Source organism: Pyxicephalus adspersus, chromosome 12 (assembly GCF_032062135.1).
Source record: "Pyxicephalus adspersus chromosome 12, UCB_Pads_2.0, whole genome shotgun sequence".
Taxonomy (NCBI): domain Eukaryota; kingdom Metazoa; phylum Chordata; class Amphibia; order Anura; family Pyxicephalidae; genus Pyxicephalus; species Pyxicephalus adspersus.
The window spans coordinates 29873816-29894763 of NC_092869.1; the positions used below are offsets into that span (position 1 = coordinate 29873816).

At 38.5% G+C, this 20948-nt stretch overlaps 1 protein-coding gene across 2 annotated transcripts in view; it reads left to right on the forward strand.

Moving 5' to 3' along the window:
- Positions 1-20948, forward strand: part of SLC35F4 (solute carrier family 35 member F4) — a 137341-nt gene that overhangs the window by 84789 nt on the left and 31604 nt on the right. The window contains exon 2 of one of the 2 annotated variants that reach the window (XM_072428331.1): positions 17252-17431. The exons of the other annotated variant lie outside the window; for it this stretch is intronic. Within the exon in view, the coding sequence (XP_072284432.1) occupies positions 17252-17431 (180 nt within the window). The remainder of the gene's footprint in view (positions 1-17251; positions 17432-20948) is intronic. 2 annotated transcript variants of the gene reach the window in all.

Here is a 20948-nt window from a genome sequence, read left to right on the forward strand (position 1 = left end):
AAAGTCTCCCTGTGTATGTTAATTTTTATTTGAAAAACAGTGCACATGTTTTGCTGAAGCCCACAGCAATGAAGGTGAAAACCGACTTCAATGTAGTATGTGCACATTGTTTAGGAAAAATAATAATTCCCCACTCGTCTCCTATAGTTTGTATGTCGCCTATATGTCTGTTCTGTTCCTCGGATGTATTTTCAGCCTCTTGGACAATATGAAGTTACAGACTGACACTTTTGCATGCATTGCATTTATACATTGCTAGAAAAACTTCTCGTTATTCTAAAGAAGAATATTATAAAAAGCAAGGCATGAAATAAAAGTATAAATAGAGCAGCCCACTAATGCTCATAAAAACATATAATTTAGCTTGTGAGTCAGCTAATCGGAACTCAGTATGCGGATGTCTACAGAATGTATAGCCGGGAAATGTCCTCACATAGAACTGCTGCCAGATTTACTATTTCATTCTTAAGCACAAAACATAGTAGAGATATGCAAACTCACACTTAGATTTGTTTTCATTTCATTGTTGTGAAAGCATCATTTTTTTCCTGTATCAGAAATGATTCCTTCTAAATAGGAATATGTTAGCATATATCAGTTTTGGATGAATCTCTGCATATGTGATCAAATATACACCTGTTGTAAATATAAAGCTACTTAATAAGCTTCAAGTGAAGCATGGATGTATGCTAATATACAGTCATTAGCTTTCTCGGTGCCCTGAATCCTGATGTGCAGTAAACGTCTGGCTCCATGCAGATGCTCAATCGTTGTCACCTAAAATGATTGTTAGTGATTGTTTTAGATGACAGTAGGAACCAATGAGCGCTATACAGGACCACTGTTCTTTGGACAGAGGAGGGGAAGTGGGGGGCACCCTGTTGTGCCCCCTAACTTTAGAAAATACAAGCTGTCATTTAGTGATGCTGAATAGAGAGTTGCTAATAGTTGTTGCTAGATAGCGGTAATAATGTGAGATGATTACAGATGATGGGTAAAAATCTATCCCTCGTACAGCAGCCTTGCACTTTTTAGTAGTGGTGACCCTGTGGGTGGTGGTAGAACCTGGAACAGAACTTAAGTGCTACGGATGCATTGTTGTGCTTCCCATACCTTTTTTGGTGGATGTTGACCTCACTAAAAAATAGGAGCATGCAAAAATGTCTGTCCAGCATTCCACACTACCAGGTAAGTTGTAACTCACTTGTTTCAGCACCCAGAAATGCAGAGTGCCCCATAGGTTGGAAAAAGTCTGTGCAGACACCATTTGTCTACAGCAGATCTAAACCCCATCACTACAATCTCGTATAAATGTGCTAATGGAATAATATAAATATGTAAAACAAATGTTGATCCGTCTTTGTTTAGGTATTTCCTGCTATGAGGTGACCTCTGTCCCCTAATTTTGAGTATTCTTTGGTACCCTGTCATATGTTCCCCGGTGGAGACTACTTGTTGGCTGTGTCAAAATTGCGCAGGCGTGGTCCATTGTTGGCACCAGGAATCTGATTTTGAGAAATGACGCTGGTCTAGGTGCATGTGAACCAAACTTTGCAAAGAATATCAAATAGTGAGAAGAATATCGATCAGCAATGTACGTAGTGTAAATTTAAATATAACAGGTAATTTGTCAGATTTTAATAGAAGTTATAAGACTATTTCTAGATGTTAGGTTAAGAATCCATAGCCCACTCCTGCCTCAGGGATGTCACGAAAAACATTTCTACCTTGCTGTGCCATTAACAGAGCGAAGACTCCATCATTTCAATTTCAAAGCTTTGCTCTGGAAAGGGACAACTGGATTCTTAAAATAATCTCTAGTGTTGAATATTTTTTTTTTTTCGCATTGGTTACATTGAGAAATGAGGAGCTTAAGAATCAAAGTTGTATTGTTGCTATAGTAAATTATCAAGGGCTGTCTGTACCTTTTTAAAGTGGACCTGTCAGTTTGTGGATTACATAACAAAGACAAGTAAAGCATTGTTTATTGCTCTAAAGCTGCCATTCCCAATTAAAATTCCTCCACATAGATACACATCAATGTCTGTCAGCCCTCCAAATGTAGAGATCTACTAACTGCACTTGGTACATGATAAAGTTCATCTATTGGGTTGGAATGGACATGCTGACAGTGCTGACAGTGTATCCCAGTGTATATCCAGTGTATATTCTCAGCAGGGGTTCTGTGCAACCCCAGTGTTCCTCCAGAGGTTGCTAGGGGTTCCTTGCACTATGGCTGGTTGATCTCCCATTTGATGATGCCTGCATAGTTTTGCGGCCCACACCACTTAGTAGAGCCAGCTGCATGACATGAATGATGTTTTTGTGTATACAAAGGTGTTTTTCTAGCCACCACTGTAGGGGAGAATTCTTACTACTGGCCACCATTTTAGGAGGCCTTTTTCTTTCCATTTTCTGAACAATGACTCAAGGGTTCCTCAAGGGTAAAAAGCTGAGAAAGACTGCTTTAAAACACCCAGTTGGATTCATTATTTCAGTAGAATTTGAATTCTGTAGCGCAATGCAGATTGTATCAGAGATTTGTTACCATAGACCCCTGAAACGGAACAAGTAAATGAGATGATGGTCCAGATTTATTTTAGGCTGTGTGATGTTTTCTTGAAAACGCATGCTTGTTGTTGTTTGAATATTCAGAAAAGTTGCACATGCTGTACTTTTAAAAATAGTGCAGAGCAACATATGAAGTATTCTACAACATGGTGTTCAGGTGCATTAGGCTTCCATTAGAAATGACGCATGTGACGCGGGTTTCTGCATGTAGACACAGACATTATCACAACACATTATTAGGAACATTCCAAATTTGAAGAATCTAATTGTGTGAAGAAGCTCTTTTTTTTAAAAAAACTCCACATTGTTGAGCGCTTGGGTTGAAGCAAACACTTGAAATTCACTCCACTGCACATTGTTTTCCAATTCCTAAACATTTAGTGTTGTTTGGAAAATGAAAGTTCATATGAGATATTCTTTTTACACCCAAAGTCTTACTTGTGTACATTAGCACTGCTGTAGGACTGACCGTATTACTCCTAAACACTGGACAAGATTACAAATTACAAATATCTTCTATCAGATAATACAATTCACATATGTGTATCTGAGTTTTGTTTTTGTTGTTTGGCTGGAATTCATCTTTAAACTTTACTTCTATTACTAGAGCTGCCAATGGTTGTAGTTTTTTCTGTGACACCATTTTTTGCAGTTATACATCTCTGTCCATGTTTACAGCAAGATATTTGGGATTTGCATTTAATTTTCTCTTGAAATATTTGCAACTTTAAAGTATGTTCTGTGTACCTACAGAATTTGTCTGTCATGTGTTGTATCTCCATACAATACACTATGATCTGATGTTAGATTGTTACACCCGAGCAGCTCGCAGTGGCTGGAGAGGGCTAAGAGGCAGTTTTCATTGCTAGAGGTCAGTGAATGAACTCATCATCTGTAAGCATGTTTGTGTCTGTAGGGGTAAAACAAATGACAATAAAGATGAATAGATAGATGGAGATGGGTAAGTTCTCATTTACATTTAGATACATGAATTTGTGCAGCAATCATTTCATCGTTGTTATCCTTTCTTTATTATGACCCTAAATTCAAGGGCATGAACTGATAACAGGCCCAGGGGTAGAGGGGACCCAGCATACATCTGAAAAAGGATTGTAAAGAAAAGCTTGCGTGCTGTTTTCATCATTTTTCCCCAACAATAAAAGATTACGTCTGATTTCTTTGCAATTATTTGATTGCCCAAGGTAAGCTTAGTTCACACTGACCAAAAAAGGCAAATCTCACTTTCTAGAACAAAGTCAGCAATAGCCATGCTTGTGTCTGCTGACTGTAAAGTCATCCATTCAGATTATCTTGCAAGTGTTTAATTCTTCCGACCACCAATGTTATGGGACCCTTTTAGGGGATTATTTTATGCCAAGCATCACTGATCAGCAGTGCCAAGAGGTTGTATCAGTAGGCACAATATAAACTTGCCATCTCTTACAACCACTGTTAAAGGAGGGAGGCCAAATGATGGAACCCCAATCTTTTTGTTTTGGGTTCCTGTGGTCAAAATATGCTTTTGTTTTCATTTAAAATGGAACTAAATCTGAACAACTGACTTTTTTGTTTTCCAGCACAAAGCATCGTAATCTTCCTTTTCTTCTTCTACTCTGGGCAGTCTTCTGCCATTTTGATTGGCCGTGCCATGATAAAGTAATTCCCGCACAAGCGCACGCGAGTTCATCCATCCCAGCACGCGCAAGGAAAGCCAGGATTGTATATTGATGATTGCACCAATGGTTGTGTAAGACTAAAGTGACCCCTGTACACAAAAAGTAATTCAAGGCAGCTAGTGGAAGCTTTCAGTGAGCTTTTATTATTCATGCTATATTGCAAATGTTCACATGATTTACCTTAAACTTGGTCATCAGTAACCCCCATATAATGTTTGTGTTAACTAAAGAGTCCGCAAGAAGACAGGATGAGTAAAATTCCTAAACTTGTGCATGGTAATGTTTTTCCTTCCTGTATCACCAATTACATTCAAACATGCAATGCATGTTTAATTTGATTGATGAATAGAATAAACTTTTTGTTAGTTTACTTTTCATACCCTAATGTTTTCTGGGTTTGAGAGGCAACAAGGCCGGTGTTCCAGCATCACCAGCAGGTGTGTTCCAGGATCACATTGGAAACAATAAGAAGTGAGTTGGACTGAGGCAATACAGCAATGTCTGGGTGCAAATCTAAACTCAGCATGTATGTTATGCTCCCTGTATGTATATCAATGCCTAATAGTTATGTATTAACTGCAGTGTGCTTTTCAAGTGACTGCAAATTAATAGTAATAAGGAAAGCTCCTTAATTAAAGAAGAAAGTATATACCAGCACCATCCACACACCTGAATTCCACTCCATTGAAGAGATTTAGCTGGTTAAAGTTTTCTCCAGAAATCAGTTTGTTAGCAGGGATGTCCATGCATTCGTTCCCTGCTACACTTAGTGGTTCCTCCCTCCAACATCTGCTGTGACTGCTATCAGTTATAATGATGTAGGGGATCAGTGTATGGAGCCACTGAGCATAGCAGGGACCAGGAGATCAACACTCCCAGAAGTGTCGTTTTCTGAAAAGACTTTCACTGGGGATTTTTTCGTAAACTTGCATGCAGCGCCACAGATGGCAGGAGTAATAATTATTTACTTACTTCTTTACTAGGGAAACTTTTATTGGGAATTTTAGTTTGGTAACAGTAAGTCATTTATGAAATACCATAGTAGTGTAGTTATTTCTTGAGAATCCAGCAACATTCTGTTCTTTATCCAGGGTAAATTTATAGTTAAAGTCAGAGAGGGCACTCCTGTAGGACATAAAGCTTAGCTATCCAGTAGTTCTGCCAAGGTAATACCGGCCAAGTACAGAATGTACTGGCAGTCATACCACTAAAGGAAAAGAGGACAGAACCTGATCAAGTACGATAAAAAAACAATTGCGATACCCTTTATATATTGGTGTGGATAATTATTCTAACGCAATCTGTTATTCAGACGCTAGGTAGCGTTATGGAGTTGACTTTTTATCTTACCTTATCATACCCTGGGTAAGACATGAGCTTTACATGAGCTTTGGTAGCTGCTGGTGAAAAAAAAATTGGTATTCCGAAAGATTCTGTTTTCTGAAGATATTCAAATATCTTTACTGTATTTAAAACAATACAATGCTCACCAACATTCACAGATTGAATTCAAGGTCAAAGTAGACTCCATCTCATCAATAAAATCAAAAAAATTGCAAAGCCACACCACTGTAAGTACATTTTCAGGACATGAAACAATGTACAGTCCTGGGCAACCTGTGACTGCAAGCTAGCATACATTTCATAAAAGACATAAACAGCCCAGCTGAAGCTTTTTTAAAAATGTTGCTGTAAAGAAAAGAAGCCCTTCTTGTATACTCCTTGTTTTGCTTCTTTTCGCAACGACCATGCAGGAAAATAAAGAGATTCCCCCCGACCCCCCCCTTCAAACAAAATAGCAGAAGTTCTAACCTTCCCCTAATAAAAGTGCCATAATTGCATCCTTAGAGATAGCTCCTTTATGGGAAGGAATCTTCCTATTGGGTTATAAAACCTAAAAGCAGTTTTACCACTTCCCTTATTCTTCTAACACCCAAATTCTTTTGGTTAAAGTAGGGCTATAATTTGTGATTTCATGGAATTTTTTTTGTCAGGAGTAGCTGGGTAGTAAATAAGCTTGGAAGAAGAAAATGCTCTTTGTATTGAATGATAAAGTCAGAATAAAAAGGATGCATGCAATCTGTTCCTAAAGTTCACCTATGTAGTTTTTTAACTTACTTTTTATACCATTTTCTGCAGCTGCACTCTCCCTAAAGATTTTGTTACCATATTTTATTATTACCCTAAAAACTAACCGCATATAAGCCCAGCGACTGACTCAAGAGGAGATAAACCAACCAATAAACCATAACCCTCGGGACATATTGCATACCATTAGCAGTCACTTGATGATGTTTCTATATTATACATAGGTACACAGCCCCAATCTGGCATAGTAATTGGCCAACATATGATCCCCTTTAAAGAAGCATTGTAAAACCTCCTATGCTCCTAGCTATCTATCAGCTGATCTTTGAATCCACAGATTAGACAGCACACGTCCATTTCTTCTTTCTGTCAAGAGGCAGACTTCAGATTTACTGTCTCAGGACCAGCAAATGACAATCCCATAGGCTTTCTAGCTCCGTCTGTACCAGAGAGCGTTGATGGATTACCGCATTTCCTGCCTTCTCTAGAATCCTCAATTTTTTGTTTTATGCCGTAGGGAACCTCTGAAGAGTTCTGGAGTGTTTGGCGCTGCATGGCCGGCAGATAAAGGGAGATACCGACTGATATTGAATTAAGGATTATGTTTAGTGCAACGAATGGATCAGGCTCTGCATTTCATGCAAGACACGACAAATAATAGGAATTTGCAATGCTGTATTTAAATGACAGAGTCTTGCGGCATGCATTTTTCATCAGTTGAATCGCTTCCAGTACTTAGCAACTGTCACGCATTTTGTGTGATTTTCCAAAATGTGTTAGAACACCGAGGAGTAAAATTTGATGACATTTAAAGTCCATTTAGTCTGTAAGTTAAGCATTCAGCTTCAAGGTCAAACTCGTACATGAAGGAGAAATACATTCATTTATCTGACTGATCGAGAATATTGCTGAGCCATCCGCTATACTGTGAGGTGCTTATCTGAAAAAAGGACATATCAGGAATTTAAATGGAATTGTTCAGACATAATAAACTCATAAGCAGCTGCAAAGACAACAAAATCAGAATAACAAAATCCTGGCATCATTCAAGTAAAGTGCAGGTGGTGTCTACAGAACACATACAGTGTTCTAACTGCTATGTGTAGTGCTTTGTATATTATTTCTTTTGTTCAGGACAAAGGAGTACTTTTTTGTATTTTGGTTATTTTAATAAACATGAAATATATAGGATGTGTATTTTTTACAAGCCAGTAGGTGGCGTTTTGGGCACCTTGTCACATATTCTGCAGCAGTGGTCCCCAACCTTTCTGACAGCAGGGCCCGGTAACATAGAATAAAATTTTGCCATGGCTCAGTATATATACGGCTTACACTACTCTGCTCTACTCAGCACTCGGCCTCCTGTCAGCAGATTAGCTGAGAATAACAGAGTAGTGTAAGAGAGCTGCTGTGCTGTCCGAGATGCTGGAATTGGCGGAGTACAATGCTCTGCCATTCTCAGCAGCTCCTGTGTAAGCAGTGTGAGGAAAGCCCCCAATCGCTGGTTGCGCTCCTGCTGTCACTAGCTATAGAGCAATGTAAGGAGAGCCGCTCTGCTCCAGATGCCAGCGCTTATTCTTCCTGATATTTGCGGCCCCCAAATCACCGGCCGCTAAACCAGCCCGCAGCCCTTGGGTACAGGATGTATTTTTAGTCCCACAAAAATAATTTGTGATCAGGCAGGTTTATTATTGCAGAAGGGACAGGCCATGTCCCTTCTTCAGTATAATACACCTACCTGCCTGTATGTGCAGGGTATGAATGAACTTGTATGCCAATCAAGATCCCCAAAGGTCAGAACCAGGAAGAGGAGATGGCAGTGCTTGTGATAGAACAGGGAGAAGTGAATGTATTTGAAAAATCAGGCAGATAAGGGTATTTTAGTATAGAAGGGGCAGCGCCTGTCCATTAAAATTAAGGACCTGCTTGGTTACAGATTTTAGGGTCAAGGATTAGCTCTGCTTTAACTGGTTTGCTGGAAATAACTTAGGTTATGTTCAGACTGTAGGTAAGGTTGCAGTGTGCTTACTGCTTCCACATGCCAGTGAACCCCTGCCTTGAGAGAGACAATACATGTATCTTACACCCACTGCACCTGAAGTGGGATCATGTGATCTTGCTGCTGCTCTGAACTTGCTCTTACTGTTTACCAAGATCAATAGCTCAAGCTCTGATTATACTTGAAACTGAATAGCACATTCCCAACCACTGAATAGCTCTGTGCAGACTGTCATTAAGGGAAAGATGCCAAAAATGGAAACATCCTCTACTTTATTTTTCTGCAGGAAAGATTTGGCGCAGGTAAATTAAACCTTTGTGCGATGTTTTAAAATCCTGCAAACTGACAACATCATCTAAAAAAACTAAAAACAAATTACCAAAAGTTGTCACTGTAGCAAAAAATGAGGGGAGATTTTTAAATGCAGTTACCCTTTTTATTAAAATGATTTATATAGGTTTTTATATACCAAGAACACATTTATAAATAATTAGTGATCAGATAACAGATCAACACTTCCTTGTTCAATTTTTGTTAAACTTTTTAACACCAAATGTACAAAAGAGCAATCAGTTTTCAATGCTTTGCTGATTGCCAAATGTTTTCTCTTTTTTGCCTCTATGTCTAATAGTAAAGCAAACTCTCCCTAATAAAATGCACCAAAAATAATCCTAAGGAGTTTTACCAATTTCTACTTTATCCAAACATGTCAACTTCAGAGTCCATTTGACCTTTTTACGGTATAACAACTCAGACTTCTTTTTAGTATCTCAATGCCCAATACAAATGTATAGTATTATTTTTTAATAAAGAATAAAGCACTAATATACTTTTGAGTTACAAAGATCAAGAGAAACAATGCATAAACATATCGACTCCACGAACATTAATAAAAGAACTGAGAATTCTGCAAACCTTTTAATTCCGCAGGTAACAAGGGAGTGTGAATGACACTATACACAAGGGTCTTTTATGAGCAATGTGTTTGCTGAGAATGTGCACACAGGGGTGTAGACTTGTAAATGATGATGAAAATCAGTTTTATTTGTGAATGGGTGTGAGTAAACCTACTGCATTATGTTCTCTGGGTAAAGCTGTGAAGTGACTATTTCTTAAGCTGGGGCACAGCTTAACTGTCCACTTTTGTATAAAGGGTGACTAACTGCATTAGTCAGTCTTCCCAGTGGGAGTGGGTGTCTGCTTTCACTATTTATTTTTAACCCATTTTGCGGCAGAGAACCAAAAGCAATACAATATTTTAAAATGGTCCTATCCTTTGCTGTCTGGAAACATTTCAATGTACACATTTGGCCTGATTTATTAAAGCTCTCAAAGGCTGGAGAGGATACACTTTCATCAGTGAAGCTGGGTGATCCAGTTTCACCGATGAAAGGGTATTCTCTACAGGCATGGAGAGTTTTAATAAATCAGGCCAATTGCTGTGACCCTTCTCCTATTGTATGCTTATTCCCCACCTCCTAAATTGTAAGCTCTTTGGGGCAGGATCCTCTCCGCCTCCTGTGTCACTGTCTGTATCTCTGTTATTTGCTAGCCCTATTTAATGTACACCGCTTCATAATATGTTGGCGCTGTAGAAATCCTGTTTATTATTATTAATATTAATAATAATAATAATAATAATAATAATATGTGACAATTCCTAGGAGTGACAAGAGGCTGCTAAACCCTTCTATAGGACAGGTTATTAGAAAAAGGATTATCATTTGGATTTATGGTATTTTTAGCACAATAACAATGCTATGAGGTTTTCCTTATTCATAAAAATGACAATCAGCTGACATGAACATCACTTTTATGAATGATTGCTGGTTTATGAATGAACTGTCGTTCATTATTATTTATCAGGGATTGTAATTCTACCAACCTAGTTATAGACACCTTTCCTATTCCTACCTATTAGTAAGAGGCATCATTTATAAAGTGTGATATTCACAAAATATTCATTGCAGATTAATCTTTCTGGTTAATGAGTTTTAAATTAAAGGATATATTTAATCACAAGATCACAAGATAATATTTGGTTAATATTGCATTCACTGATTTACAGATATGCCCCTAAGTGTAATATTTACCTTCTACAGAGGTCACAGTATTCACATGATAATCCCTTTATCTGTTTTTTAAAAGATGAAGCCATCTTTGCTCAAGCATTATCCAGGTTCAGAATCTATTTTTAAAGTGGAAATAAAGCCCTACTGACAATTGGAGACCAGGCAAGTGTTTATTGCCGAAAGGGGCAGGAAATGTTTTTCCTGCAATAGCTATTCTTACCTTACTGATCGCCACCCAGCTGTCATAATTTCCTGAGCTGTGCATGTGTAACTCATCGTTGTTGCCAGTGATACCCGACAATCCTGGCTTCCCCTGTGCGTGGTGGGAATGAATGACCCACATGGAAGTTACATCGTTCCAGCCCAGGCATCTTGATTGGATGATCTTGATTGAAGATCAGGATACAGAAGGAAAAAGATAGTGGGTCCTGTGGCTGAACAGAAACAAGTGAGTATTGATGGGTTTAGTTCCACTACAAAGTTATAAAGTTGCAGTCTGATCACCAGGGAGGGGGTTTGGGGGTGGGGGGAGATAAGGCAAATGCTTCCTCCTTTCTGCAGCAGAATGATTACAGGATGCCACTTTTTTTACAAAGTGCGGCAATGTATTGAATAAAAGTTCAAGTGTGCAAATTGCTACAGTTTCAACATATCAAAGTGGCACTGGTCTCCCCTGCTGCACAATATGGTGGCCGGGGTGGGGGTGGGGGGGTGTAGATTTATGAACTGAACAATAAATTCCTACTGAAATTATAACATTTGAACGTCTCGTGGCCCGACATGTTTCGCCTCTTTGAGCTTTTTTAGGGGACTTGGTGGAGAGCGTTTGTTCAGTGATTAGGCTGCGTACTAGTCATGGTGGGAGAGATGTCTCAAAGGGAAAGGTGCACAAATAATGACATCATGTTATGTCTGGAAAACTGGAGTTGGTGACTGGTGAGTTGCAGCGATCAGCAGAGCCAAGTGAGTAACAAAAAAGTTGTAAAAAGTTCCTTCTTTGAGCTTGCGCTAATGAGTTTTCTAAAAAAAAAACATTTTCCCTCATAAAGCAGTTAGGCTCAGTCTGCTAAAAATGCAAAAAAGAGCCCCAAGCTCCATTTATTGGCTGGAAATCAAATTATGTGATATTAAGGTGCAATTGTTACATTTACTTACCTAAAAAAGTATGTAATATTTGTCCTAAAGTTAAAATAAATGACCTATATCTACCAGCACAATGCATTCACTTTAACCCAATATTACTTCCCATGCATCCCAAATTCCTGTTTATGTAAATATAATTATGTGGACATTTTAATGGACATTTTATACGTTGGATGTGCGAATCAAGATATGTAAAAATAACTCACTCTTGCATTATAATGAATCACAGGATTGTAAACATTGCTTGACTTGGAGTGTCCTGGCAGAGAAACCATTAAATTGAATATATGAAGCTTCTGTGCTGTATCCACTTCTGTTTAATTAGTTTTATTATTAGCCCGCAGTTGTTCAGGCAAAGTATTGTCCCGACGTTAGCAGACAATTCTAAAACTGAGTGTGGTGATAAATGCAGAAATTAGATACTTAGGGGAAATTACTTATTAACAAAATAAAACCTTGTTGTCTAATAGTAGCTATAATTGGGCTGTTTTGGATCTCAATGTTTCCTTGGAGTGCAACACTTTGATCCCTTGTGCTCCCAATGCAAATAGATATCATAGGGTCTCCACTGGGTTTACACCCCGTTAAAAGAGATCCATCGTGGGAGAAATGTGGAGATTTCTTCTTCCATTGCAAAAGCTAGTTTCCTTGCTACAGCATAATTGTTTAGGGTTAGGCTATGTTCAGACTGCCGATGAGGTTGTGGTGTATTTACCACTTCCTAATGCTAGTTAACCAGTGCCTTGGGAGAGACCCTACTTGTGAATTCTACCCCCAGCAGCCCCAAAGAAAATGAATGGGATCAGGGGTGAGTGGTACAGTGAATGGTACCGCTGCTCACTGTCAAATCTGCAGATGATGGTTCTTTAAATACCAGCACAGTGTTGCAGGTGATGAAGCAGCTGGCAAGGTGTCAGCCGCTTGGGATGTTTGATCCTGGGACAGGTTTGAACCTAGCCCTGGTGAACGTCAGTGCTAAAGCAAGAAGACTAGCATGTCCGTAGTAGATAAGCAGTGGCAGCCCAATAATCCTTTAATGACCGCCTTTCTTTAAAACAGAACTTGCACCATAACGAAATGTGTGTTTATTATATCAGAGTAACATCTTCCTTATTAAATTGTGGCAATAGGTACAAAAAACCTGCAAAGAGAAAAAAAGTTGGTAAATGTACTAAATGCCTGACTTAACCAGAAGGCAATGTTGTAGTCCTTTTGAAGAGATCCCTGTGAAATGCTGAATATTCTAAGGGCATGTTTATACTGATGTCATGTGTTGCGGTGTGGTTACTGCTACCTTATGCCGGGGAAGGACTGAGTGTAGTAGGGCACTACAAGAAGCTTCTCCTGGTGTCAGCTCCATAGAGAATGAATAGGGGTCTGCCCCCAACCCACATATGCAGACACTGGTTCTTTAAGGACTGCTTGGGTGTAAGTGACAAGTAGCATGGAAGTGCCCCTGAAGCTGATCACCTGAAGAAGGTGGGGAAACAAGTTAGTACTTACCCTAAATATTTATTATTAGGTCACTGATTTACTAAGATGAATCTTGCTTTATAAGTGCAAGGTTTATGTCAAGTAGTGCCATATGCAGACTAAGGCTGCCTAGAGACATCACTTTACATTTTCCCAATCTGGCTTTTCTGGCTGGATCAAGTGACTTTTTGTTCCTATATAGGGCTGCATCTGACATCCTTGAAGAGGTGTTGTCAATAGTCGCCTAATTTTTTCTTTTTTACCCTATTGTTTTTGCTGCTGTCTGGACGGTCTGCATGTGGCTCCCACCCTCATCGAATGCCACTATAAGGAGCACTCATGTGACTAAAGCATCCCTGTCTAGAAATCATGGACTGTTCACCCATGTCTATGGCCAGCTTTTGCTTTGCTCTGTTTCCAAAGAACAATAGTAAGTTGGATGACATTTTACATTACAGACAGGCTTGCTTCCGTCGCTTAAAAATATCTGCAATTATCATGGTTACTCTACTCAGACGGCTGGGACAGAATTGTTCTTGGCTAGTAGACTGAATATTAAAGTATTTGTATAGCCGACTTAAACACTTAACTTTTTTGTAGTCTGTGTATCATTGGGAAAATTTCTTGTTACTTCCAGTCCCAGATAAGTAACAGTGAGCAGAAAAGAAATCTCCAAAAAATTTTGCATAATCTCGGAGCACAAATTTTTGGATTCCCCCTCATCTTGGACTTCCTAGTGACAGTTGTCAGCAGGTAACACAGACACCAAAAAAAAACTCACGTTGTCTAACGCTTCCCCACTCCCCACTGTGACAGCTCATTAATACATTGTTATGTTTTTAATACAATTAGTGTAAACACTTGAATTTGACCTTTTGCAGTCTACTGTGCAGCAGAGCTCAGGAGAGAGAAGAGAGGAGAAGAAGAAAGCAGAAGGGGACAAGTCAGATGTGTTGTAGTGCAAGGAGCATCCATATTGTAAGAGAAGGAGAGATGGGCTAACCAGGGTACCTATTCTTCTTTTACTGATCATTCACTGGATAGGGGTGGGGAATAAGTGAAATCAGTGAAACAAGGAAAGTGCTGCATGGAAAGATCAGGTCCCATCCCTTGCAAGACAGAATAGTGTTCTGCTATGTGGCATACATTTTGGAACAGGGTTGGGGAGAACACACATATATATTTATACAGTATTTTCTACAGATTTTTTTTTTAAGATGGGTGGATTGAAGCTGTAGGTGGGTGACAACCTCTGTATTGTGTCCCAACATTTCAGTAACCACCCAAAAACAATCAGTGTGCCGGGTGGTGTGGCTGGCTAAAGGAAAAGGACTGTATGTATATGTATATATATATATATATATATATAAGGCACAGTGTCAGTGGTAAGTAGTGCCAGTATAATCGGATCCCTCACTTGGGGCAGTGATCATCTCCTGCCTTTGAAGGTATTTCAATTGCTCACAGGTTGCCAGCATAGGTTTTAAATGCACATCACATCCCATCTTTTACTCCTCAAAGTCAAGGTACAGAAATGGCAAGTATGAATTAATTTTACAGCTTTCTGATCGTATTCTGTGCATATTAATGGCACGGTTTGCAGGATAATTTGTTTTACTGCTTTGTGTAGGATTACTTTATTTTTTTGAGTCTGATTATTATATCAGGGGTTTAATTGAATTTAGGTAATTATACCTAACCATAAAGGGTGAAACCCTCACCAATATTAGGGATAAATGCAAGTATTTATTTATTGAGCCAGTTTTCTGCAGTTCCTATGGGAATTTGTGAAAAGCCCAGAAAACTGAGATAGTGTATAATATGAGTATATAATGGGTGTATAATAAAAGGATGTTTCGAATGGAACTTTCTCTGATGGGGATGAAACAGCAGGAGTGATCATGCTATTTCTTCTCTTTTCCGGGTCCTTCTCATGTCACCTGAACTCACACTGCGCAGGTGCGAGTTCAGGTGAAGTGTCTTCCTGCTCATACGGGAGATTAAGCATTTTTTGGGAAAGCCGCTGATGATGCATGCTTGATCTCGGCCATGTGCAGAAGAAGCAGAGCAAAACCTCCTGGGATTTGTGACGCAAGTATTCCAGGCTGGTGCAGGTTTTGCCTTCAGTCGAAAGGGAAGGTAGACCTTCCTAAAAAAGTGGTAAATAAAGAAAAAATGTGCATTATATAAAAGGTATAGCGACCCTTTTATATCATGTTAACAATGTCATAATAGAGCAGCTTTAACGGCCCTAGCGGTAACCCCGAGTGTGACTCGTGGTAGAAAAAAGTTGCTACAAGTGGTAACCCCGAGTCACACTCGGGGTTGGAACACCTAGGGAAGGTTAGTAAATAGAGCGCTTACCTGATCCGCCGGGGTCCCGCGCCGTCCAGTGCCGCAATCTCCGTCTTCTTTCTTCTTCCAGCTTCTGCATCCGATGAGTCACCCGGGCAGTTCCCGGTGACATCGGTGCGTGTGTACGTCCCGGCCGGGCGGGAAATTCAAAATCCATTTGTATTGCATTCAATACAAAATAACTGTATTGAATGCAATACATTGGATTTTTATGTGTAAAAGCAGTACATTGTTTTCAAGAACATTTATTTTACAGTATATATAATAGTATGAGTATAATATGTATTTTTTTTTAAATTAAAATGTATTTTTTTTTTTAAATATATAGATTTTTTAAGTTATTCAATTTATTGTTTTTAAATGATTTTGTGTTTCAAACTTTATTATATTCATACTATTATATTATACTGTAAAATAAATTTTCATGAAAAACCGTACCGTTTTTAGACATAAAAAACCGGTAAGAAATGAACCGCTAGGGAGGTTAAACAAAGTGAAATCTTTTTTTTTTTCAAAAAGTCACACACATTCTGTCTTCTAAACCTCAAGTTTTTTCTAAACCTCTTGTTTTTTAATGTTAAGTTATTTTTTCTCAAAGATCACAACAAGCCCTTATTTTAGTTGGTTTATAACAGTTTGTAAACACCTGCTGGTTGTTTACGTTGGAGGGCTGGTAGTCTTCTAAGATCTGTTCTCACAGGAATAAGTTAAACCTGTGTTTTGAACTTCCAAAATCCATTTAACCACAATGTTTATGGATGCAGAGATGAATGAGGGCTATGCAAAGTGATTTTACTGTTTGTTGAGAATATGTACATGCTTTAGCTTTAGGTTTTTTTGAATAACAAGTTCAAGATTAATAACAAACTGTGTTAGAAATTACTAAATATGTAACTGGAAAGGGAAGGGAGTTATTTCATTAACACCCACATGGCAGTTTTCATTTTGTGGATTTACAAAATGAAAGTAAACACCTCAATGATTGCATTTTTGCTTTCAACAAAAAATTATCCTAACATTGTAAAAAATCCAGTTACAATGGCCATTGCTTTTTTTGGGGTGGTGGGGTTGATCCTTTACATGATTTTCGACCAGTAGACACGGAATGCTATCTAGATTTTCCATGATCATATGCAGAGCAATGTAGAGAATATAGATATTGAGAAACACAGGTGCCATCATTTTAAATTGAGAGAAACCAATAGATTTGTAGTCACTTTGTGGTGTATTCAGTTAAAATGTTCTGCACTTATAAGCGAACCAAAGAGTTACGGCTCAGAAAGCGCTTATTGTTCCTGACTTAAAGCAATTTCTTCAGAACAAAGGTTACTTGTACCATTTCAGTCACAGTATGAGACTTGAAGAAAGAAGATTTTGAAGAGTCAGCACTTGGCTTTTGTCAGCAGTAAACATATCTAGCTCCAGCCCTTTCTAATAGTGGCCTTTTGGCATGGATTTTACTGAATGCAATGGAAACATGGAATCCTGTTTTGTGTTATGGCAATTGGATGTCTACCTATCTTGAATGGCATCAGTCCTGAGAAGACAATACTTCATCTGGTTCTAAAAAAAATGTGTCAAGCTTTGGACTAAAAAAATAAGACCGTACTGATGACCCTCAGGTTCTTCAGACTTTGCACTGGCCCAGTAGTTGTTTTTGAACTTTTTGGAAAAGGAAAGTCATATCAGTCCACGTATCTACTGATATTTTTTTTCAATAGAGTGAAGTAAACAAGATGCCAGAGTATTATTTACCCTACTTGGTGGGGTCAATATTTTCAAGATGATGTTTATAGGAGACTTTAGATTTGTCACATTTATGAAGGATGTTCATAATCTGCTGGGCCAAATTCATTCCGACTCTTTCTTCTCAGATACCACGCATTCTTCTGTTTCTCGATGTCACTCCGGAATGACATACACAAACTCATGCAGTAGCACAAGAAGGAAGCTCTTCCATATGTCATCAACCGAAGACTCTTCCTCTCCAATTTTTGAGATGGAAAGTAGAAGTTCTCAGTCAAGCAAATCCAACAGAAATGACAGTAGTTCAGGTATGGCTTATTAAAGTATTGGCATTCTAAAGTGGACATTCTCGTGTTTGATTTTTATGGAAAGTATACATTGCCTAAAACTTTACGATATTATCTGTCAGGCAAGGCATTTTCATGGCATGATGATATAACCAGAAATTGAAAGTATAAGAACTGACCCAAAATTTAATAAACATTAGCAAAGCTTAAAGACAATTCTTTCTACACTTTACAAATAGGGAAAATATAGCATTAAACATATGCATTTCAGAAAATACTACGCCAAGATACCATGGCAGCCTAGACACTGGTCACATGATCTCTGCTAAAACAGATGATTGGCTAGTCAGAGGCTGTAGCTAAATTTTGATCCTTCGCTTTTTTTCTGCTAGGATCACATGCTCAAAGCTGATTTAAACCCATGATTACTCAACTATCCCCGTTCCATTTCAGAGTGCCAACATCTACTTTCTTCTTTGCTTCCTAAACATGATCTTTGGCCATCTTGTTTGGCCATGCCGGGATGACGTATCTCCCACGTGGGTGTGCAGGTGTTCATTTATTTCCAGGGCGCACTAGTGAGTTTCCCTGAAAAACCAATCCTGAGCTGTGCATGCGCAACTCAGCAAAATATTCCAAGCTGGGCGGCGATTAGGCAGGTAAGAGCAGGTATTGCAGAAGGGACATCACATGTCCCTTTCTTCAATGACCACCTGCCTGTATTACACATGTAAAAAGTGGGACTTCCACTTCAATGCAAGAGTAGTAGTATACATTATATTTTATGAATTTAAAGGAGTGAAATCTGTGGGGTAGCAAAGATTAAAGTGGCCCTCAGTAATAAAGTAAACCTTTTCAAGATGAGTTGTATGTAAAAGAAAAAAAAGCATGTACATATTCTTAGGTCCACATTGCTGAATGCTGCTTCAATACAGATAAATCATCATCTGATGTCCTTTCAGAAACTGACATTTCCTGGTTTGTAGATCTCCTGATCTCCCACCTTGGGCCGTGGTTCCTCATGATATGTCCTACCTTGCAGGAAATACCATGCTATCTAATCAAACTTCAAAGATCGATTCCTCTAAAAAGATTAGCATTTAGCCATTAAGGCAGTGGAAGAAGTATTTATTCTTTTATTAAAAACATAAGGATAATGGACAAATCAAAAGGAAAATACTGTAAAAATTAAGAAGGGAACGGGGGGTAAGGGGGCCGGGAATTACATGGGGATATGAAATAAATGAATATTTTTGTAAATATACAATTCAGAATGAAGTGGGCAATTACACAATCTTATAAAAAAAATATGATTTGGGGATGCCCAAAGTTGTAGTGGTTTATTATTTTTATTAAAAGCAAAGAACCTGTTTGGTCCCCCTTACACATCAACCCCACACATGTCCAGGCTGAGTGGCCAGAAAAAGAGAGGGCCATTAGGGTGCTTCTATCCTCTTCCTGTACATAACAGGCCATGTGCCTTCCTTCAGTATAAAGGCAGTGCCATGTTGAAGGACTCTTCCCCACATTCAGTCCCCCCAAAAACATATGGGAATTTGTTAGAGGAGGCTTATGGTAGAATCTGGAAACCCCTTTTAATAAACTACAGTGAATAAAGTCCTTTATGAGATAAAAACATAAAATAAATTAAAATAAGTTAATGTATGTCCCCAGAACTAGATCCGGCATTAATCTTGTTTCTCAGTGATGTAAATACAATGTCTATTGCGTCGTTTCTTGATTTCACTTTGTAGACTGTCGCTAAATGACAGATCTGCTGTACTGCAGTAATAGCGCAAATAATCCTAAAGGACCAAATTGTTCAGCATTTCAGATGACATCTGCGAACACTTCATTGGCTTAGGGATTTGATAGAACCTGGGAGTAAAAGTGTGCAGTGCGCATTTCCACAGAAAAACACACATAATGAAATTAAAGGTCCTTTCCATGGAAATATCTTATTACAGGAAAACATACTTCACCCATGAAGGTGATTTTGTGTTATTGGCCCCCTTATCGGGCAACTTTATCTTTTTTTATGTTTTTAAGCTATAGGAAGGCTTTCTAAGCTTATGGTCTTGGCCCTGGTTAATAGCGGTTACTTGAGTGCAAAATCTGCCTCTCAGGTCAGAGTAATATTCTCCCCATTGTCCTGCTATGTAAGTATTTTTTCTATTGACCACCACACTAATGTGAGCTGTAGATATTGGTATTTTTGTCAGGGGTTCGCTAGGACCTAAAAGTTGTTTCAAGGGATCCCCCATGTTAGAAAGTTTATGTTTAACCTGGATTAAATTTGTAAATTACAATCTTAATTGAAACAATACTTCTTATTTTGTATTCAAAAAGGTAAAACAGCATCTCTTATAATCCTCTCGGGGCTCCTACACGAGAGTTCTTTCTTAGCCATCTATTGCTCTGTGAATTTGCAGTTAACACCAAGCACCAACTTCATTGACATACTCACCATTGGGCTGAGTGTACTTCAGCCCTCTTATATATTTGTATGCAGGTAAAGATGTAGTATATCTTATCATTTATTTATGTTGAATATATTTTAATAAAATTTGAAATCAATAATGAAATAAATCTCTCACTCAATTAAGTAATTATTATGCTGGTTAGAGTCCTTGTCTACCAATTTTTCCTAAGTAAGCTATCTGGGGAATTTACACATTTCCAATTGATAGTGCAAATTAGACCTCATTCTTCTTGGTCTACTTTTAGTTTCCGCTTTCTGTGAGTGCTACCAAGCCTTTTTAAAGCTGCATATATAATAGAACATTTTATTCATTGACTTAGCATTAAATGTTTATTTTTTATGTAGGCAGTATAAGACTCATGTCATGCTTGACAACTTTGCAAACTTACCAGCAACAAGATCATCAACGTGAGGATACTCATCTGCTTGCATGTGTTGATCCCTGGACAGCTGGACTAGCAAAGAATTGCTCTCTCTTTGCTGAAAATGTGAAAGAATGTAAGTGGCCGGTGAGATGTTCATCCAGCTGGTGAGAAAGTGACACATGCAAGCAGGAGCTGTTTTACCTCCCTGCTGTGTCCTGCATATATCTCCTGTATGGAAAAATTCAGACTAGAAGTGGGAGAAGCAAAAAAAGTTGCTAATAAAGTGTTTTTAGTCTTCATGTGCTCACAGAAGGTGAAAGCAAGGTGACAGAGAAATTATCTAATCGGTGCATTTCTTTTTTTAAGGTCTAGTCTGGGGAAGAGAGAGGACCTGTAGCTGTTATCTAACTGCAGTTGAAAGAAACAGGTCTCCTCCCTTTCCAGGCAGGAATATTCTGTTCCGAATTGGATAGATAGTAATTTTGGCAGGTACAACAGTTGATTTATACTCCTTCGGCCTGCCTTATGCCTGGAGTTAAGCTTTAAATACCGTATTTTTCGGACTATAAGACGCTCCGGCCTATAAGACGCACCCAATTTTAAAGGAGAAAAACCTAGAAAAAAAAGATTCTGAACAAAATACTAAAAAATCACTCTGTGTCAATGTATCCCCTTCTAATCACTCTGACAC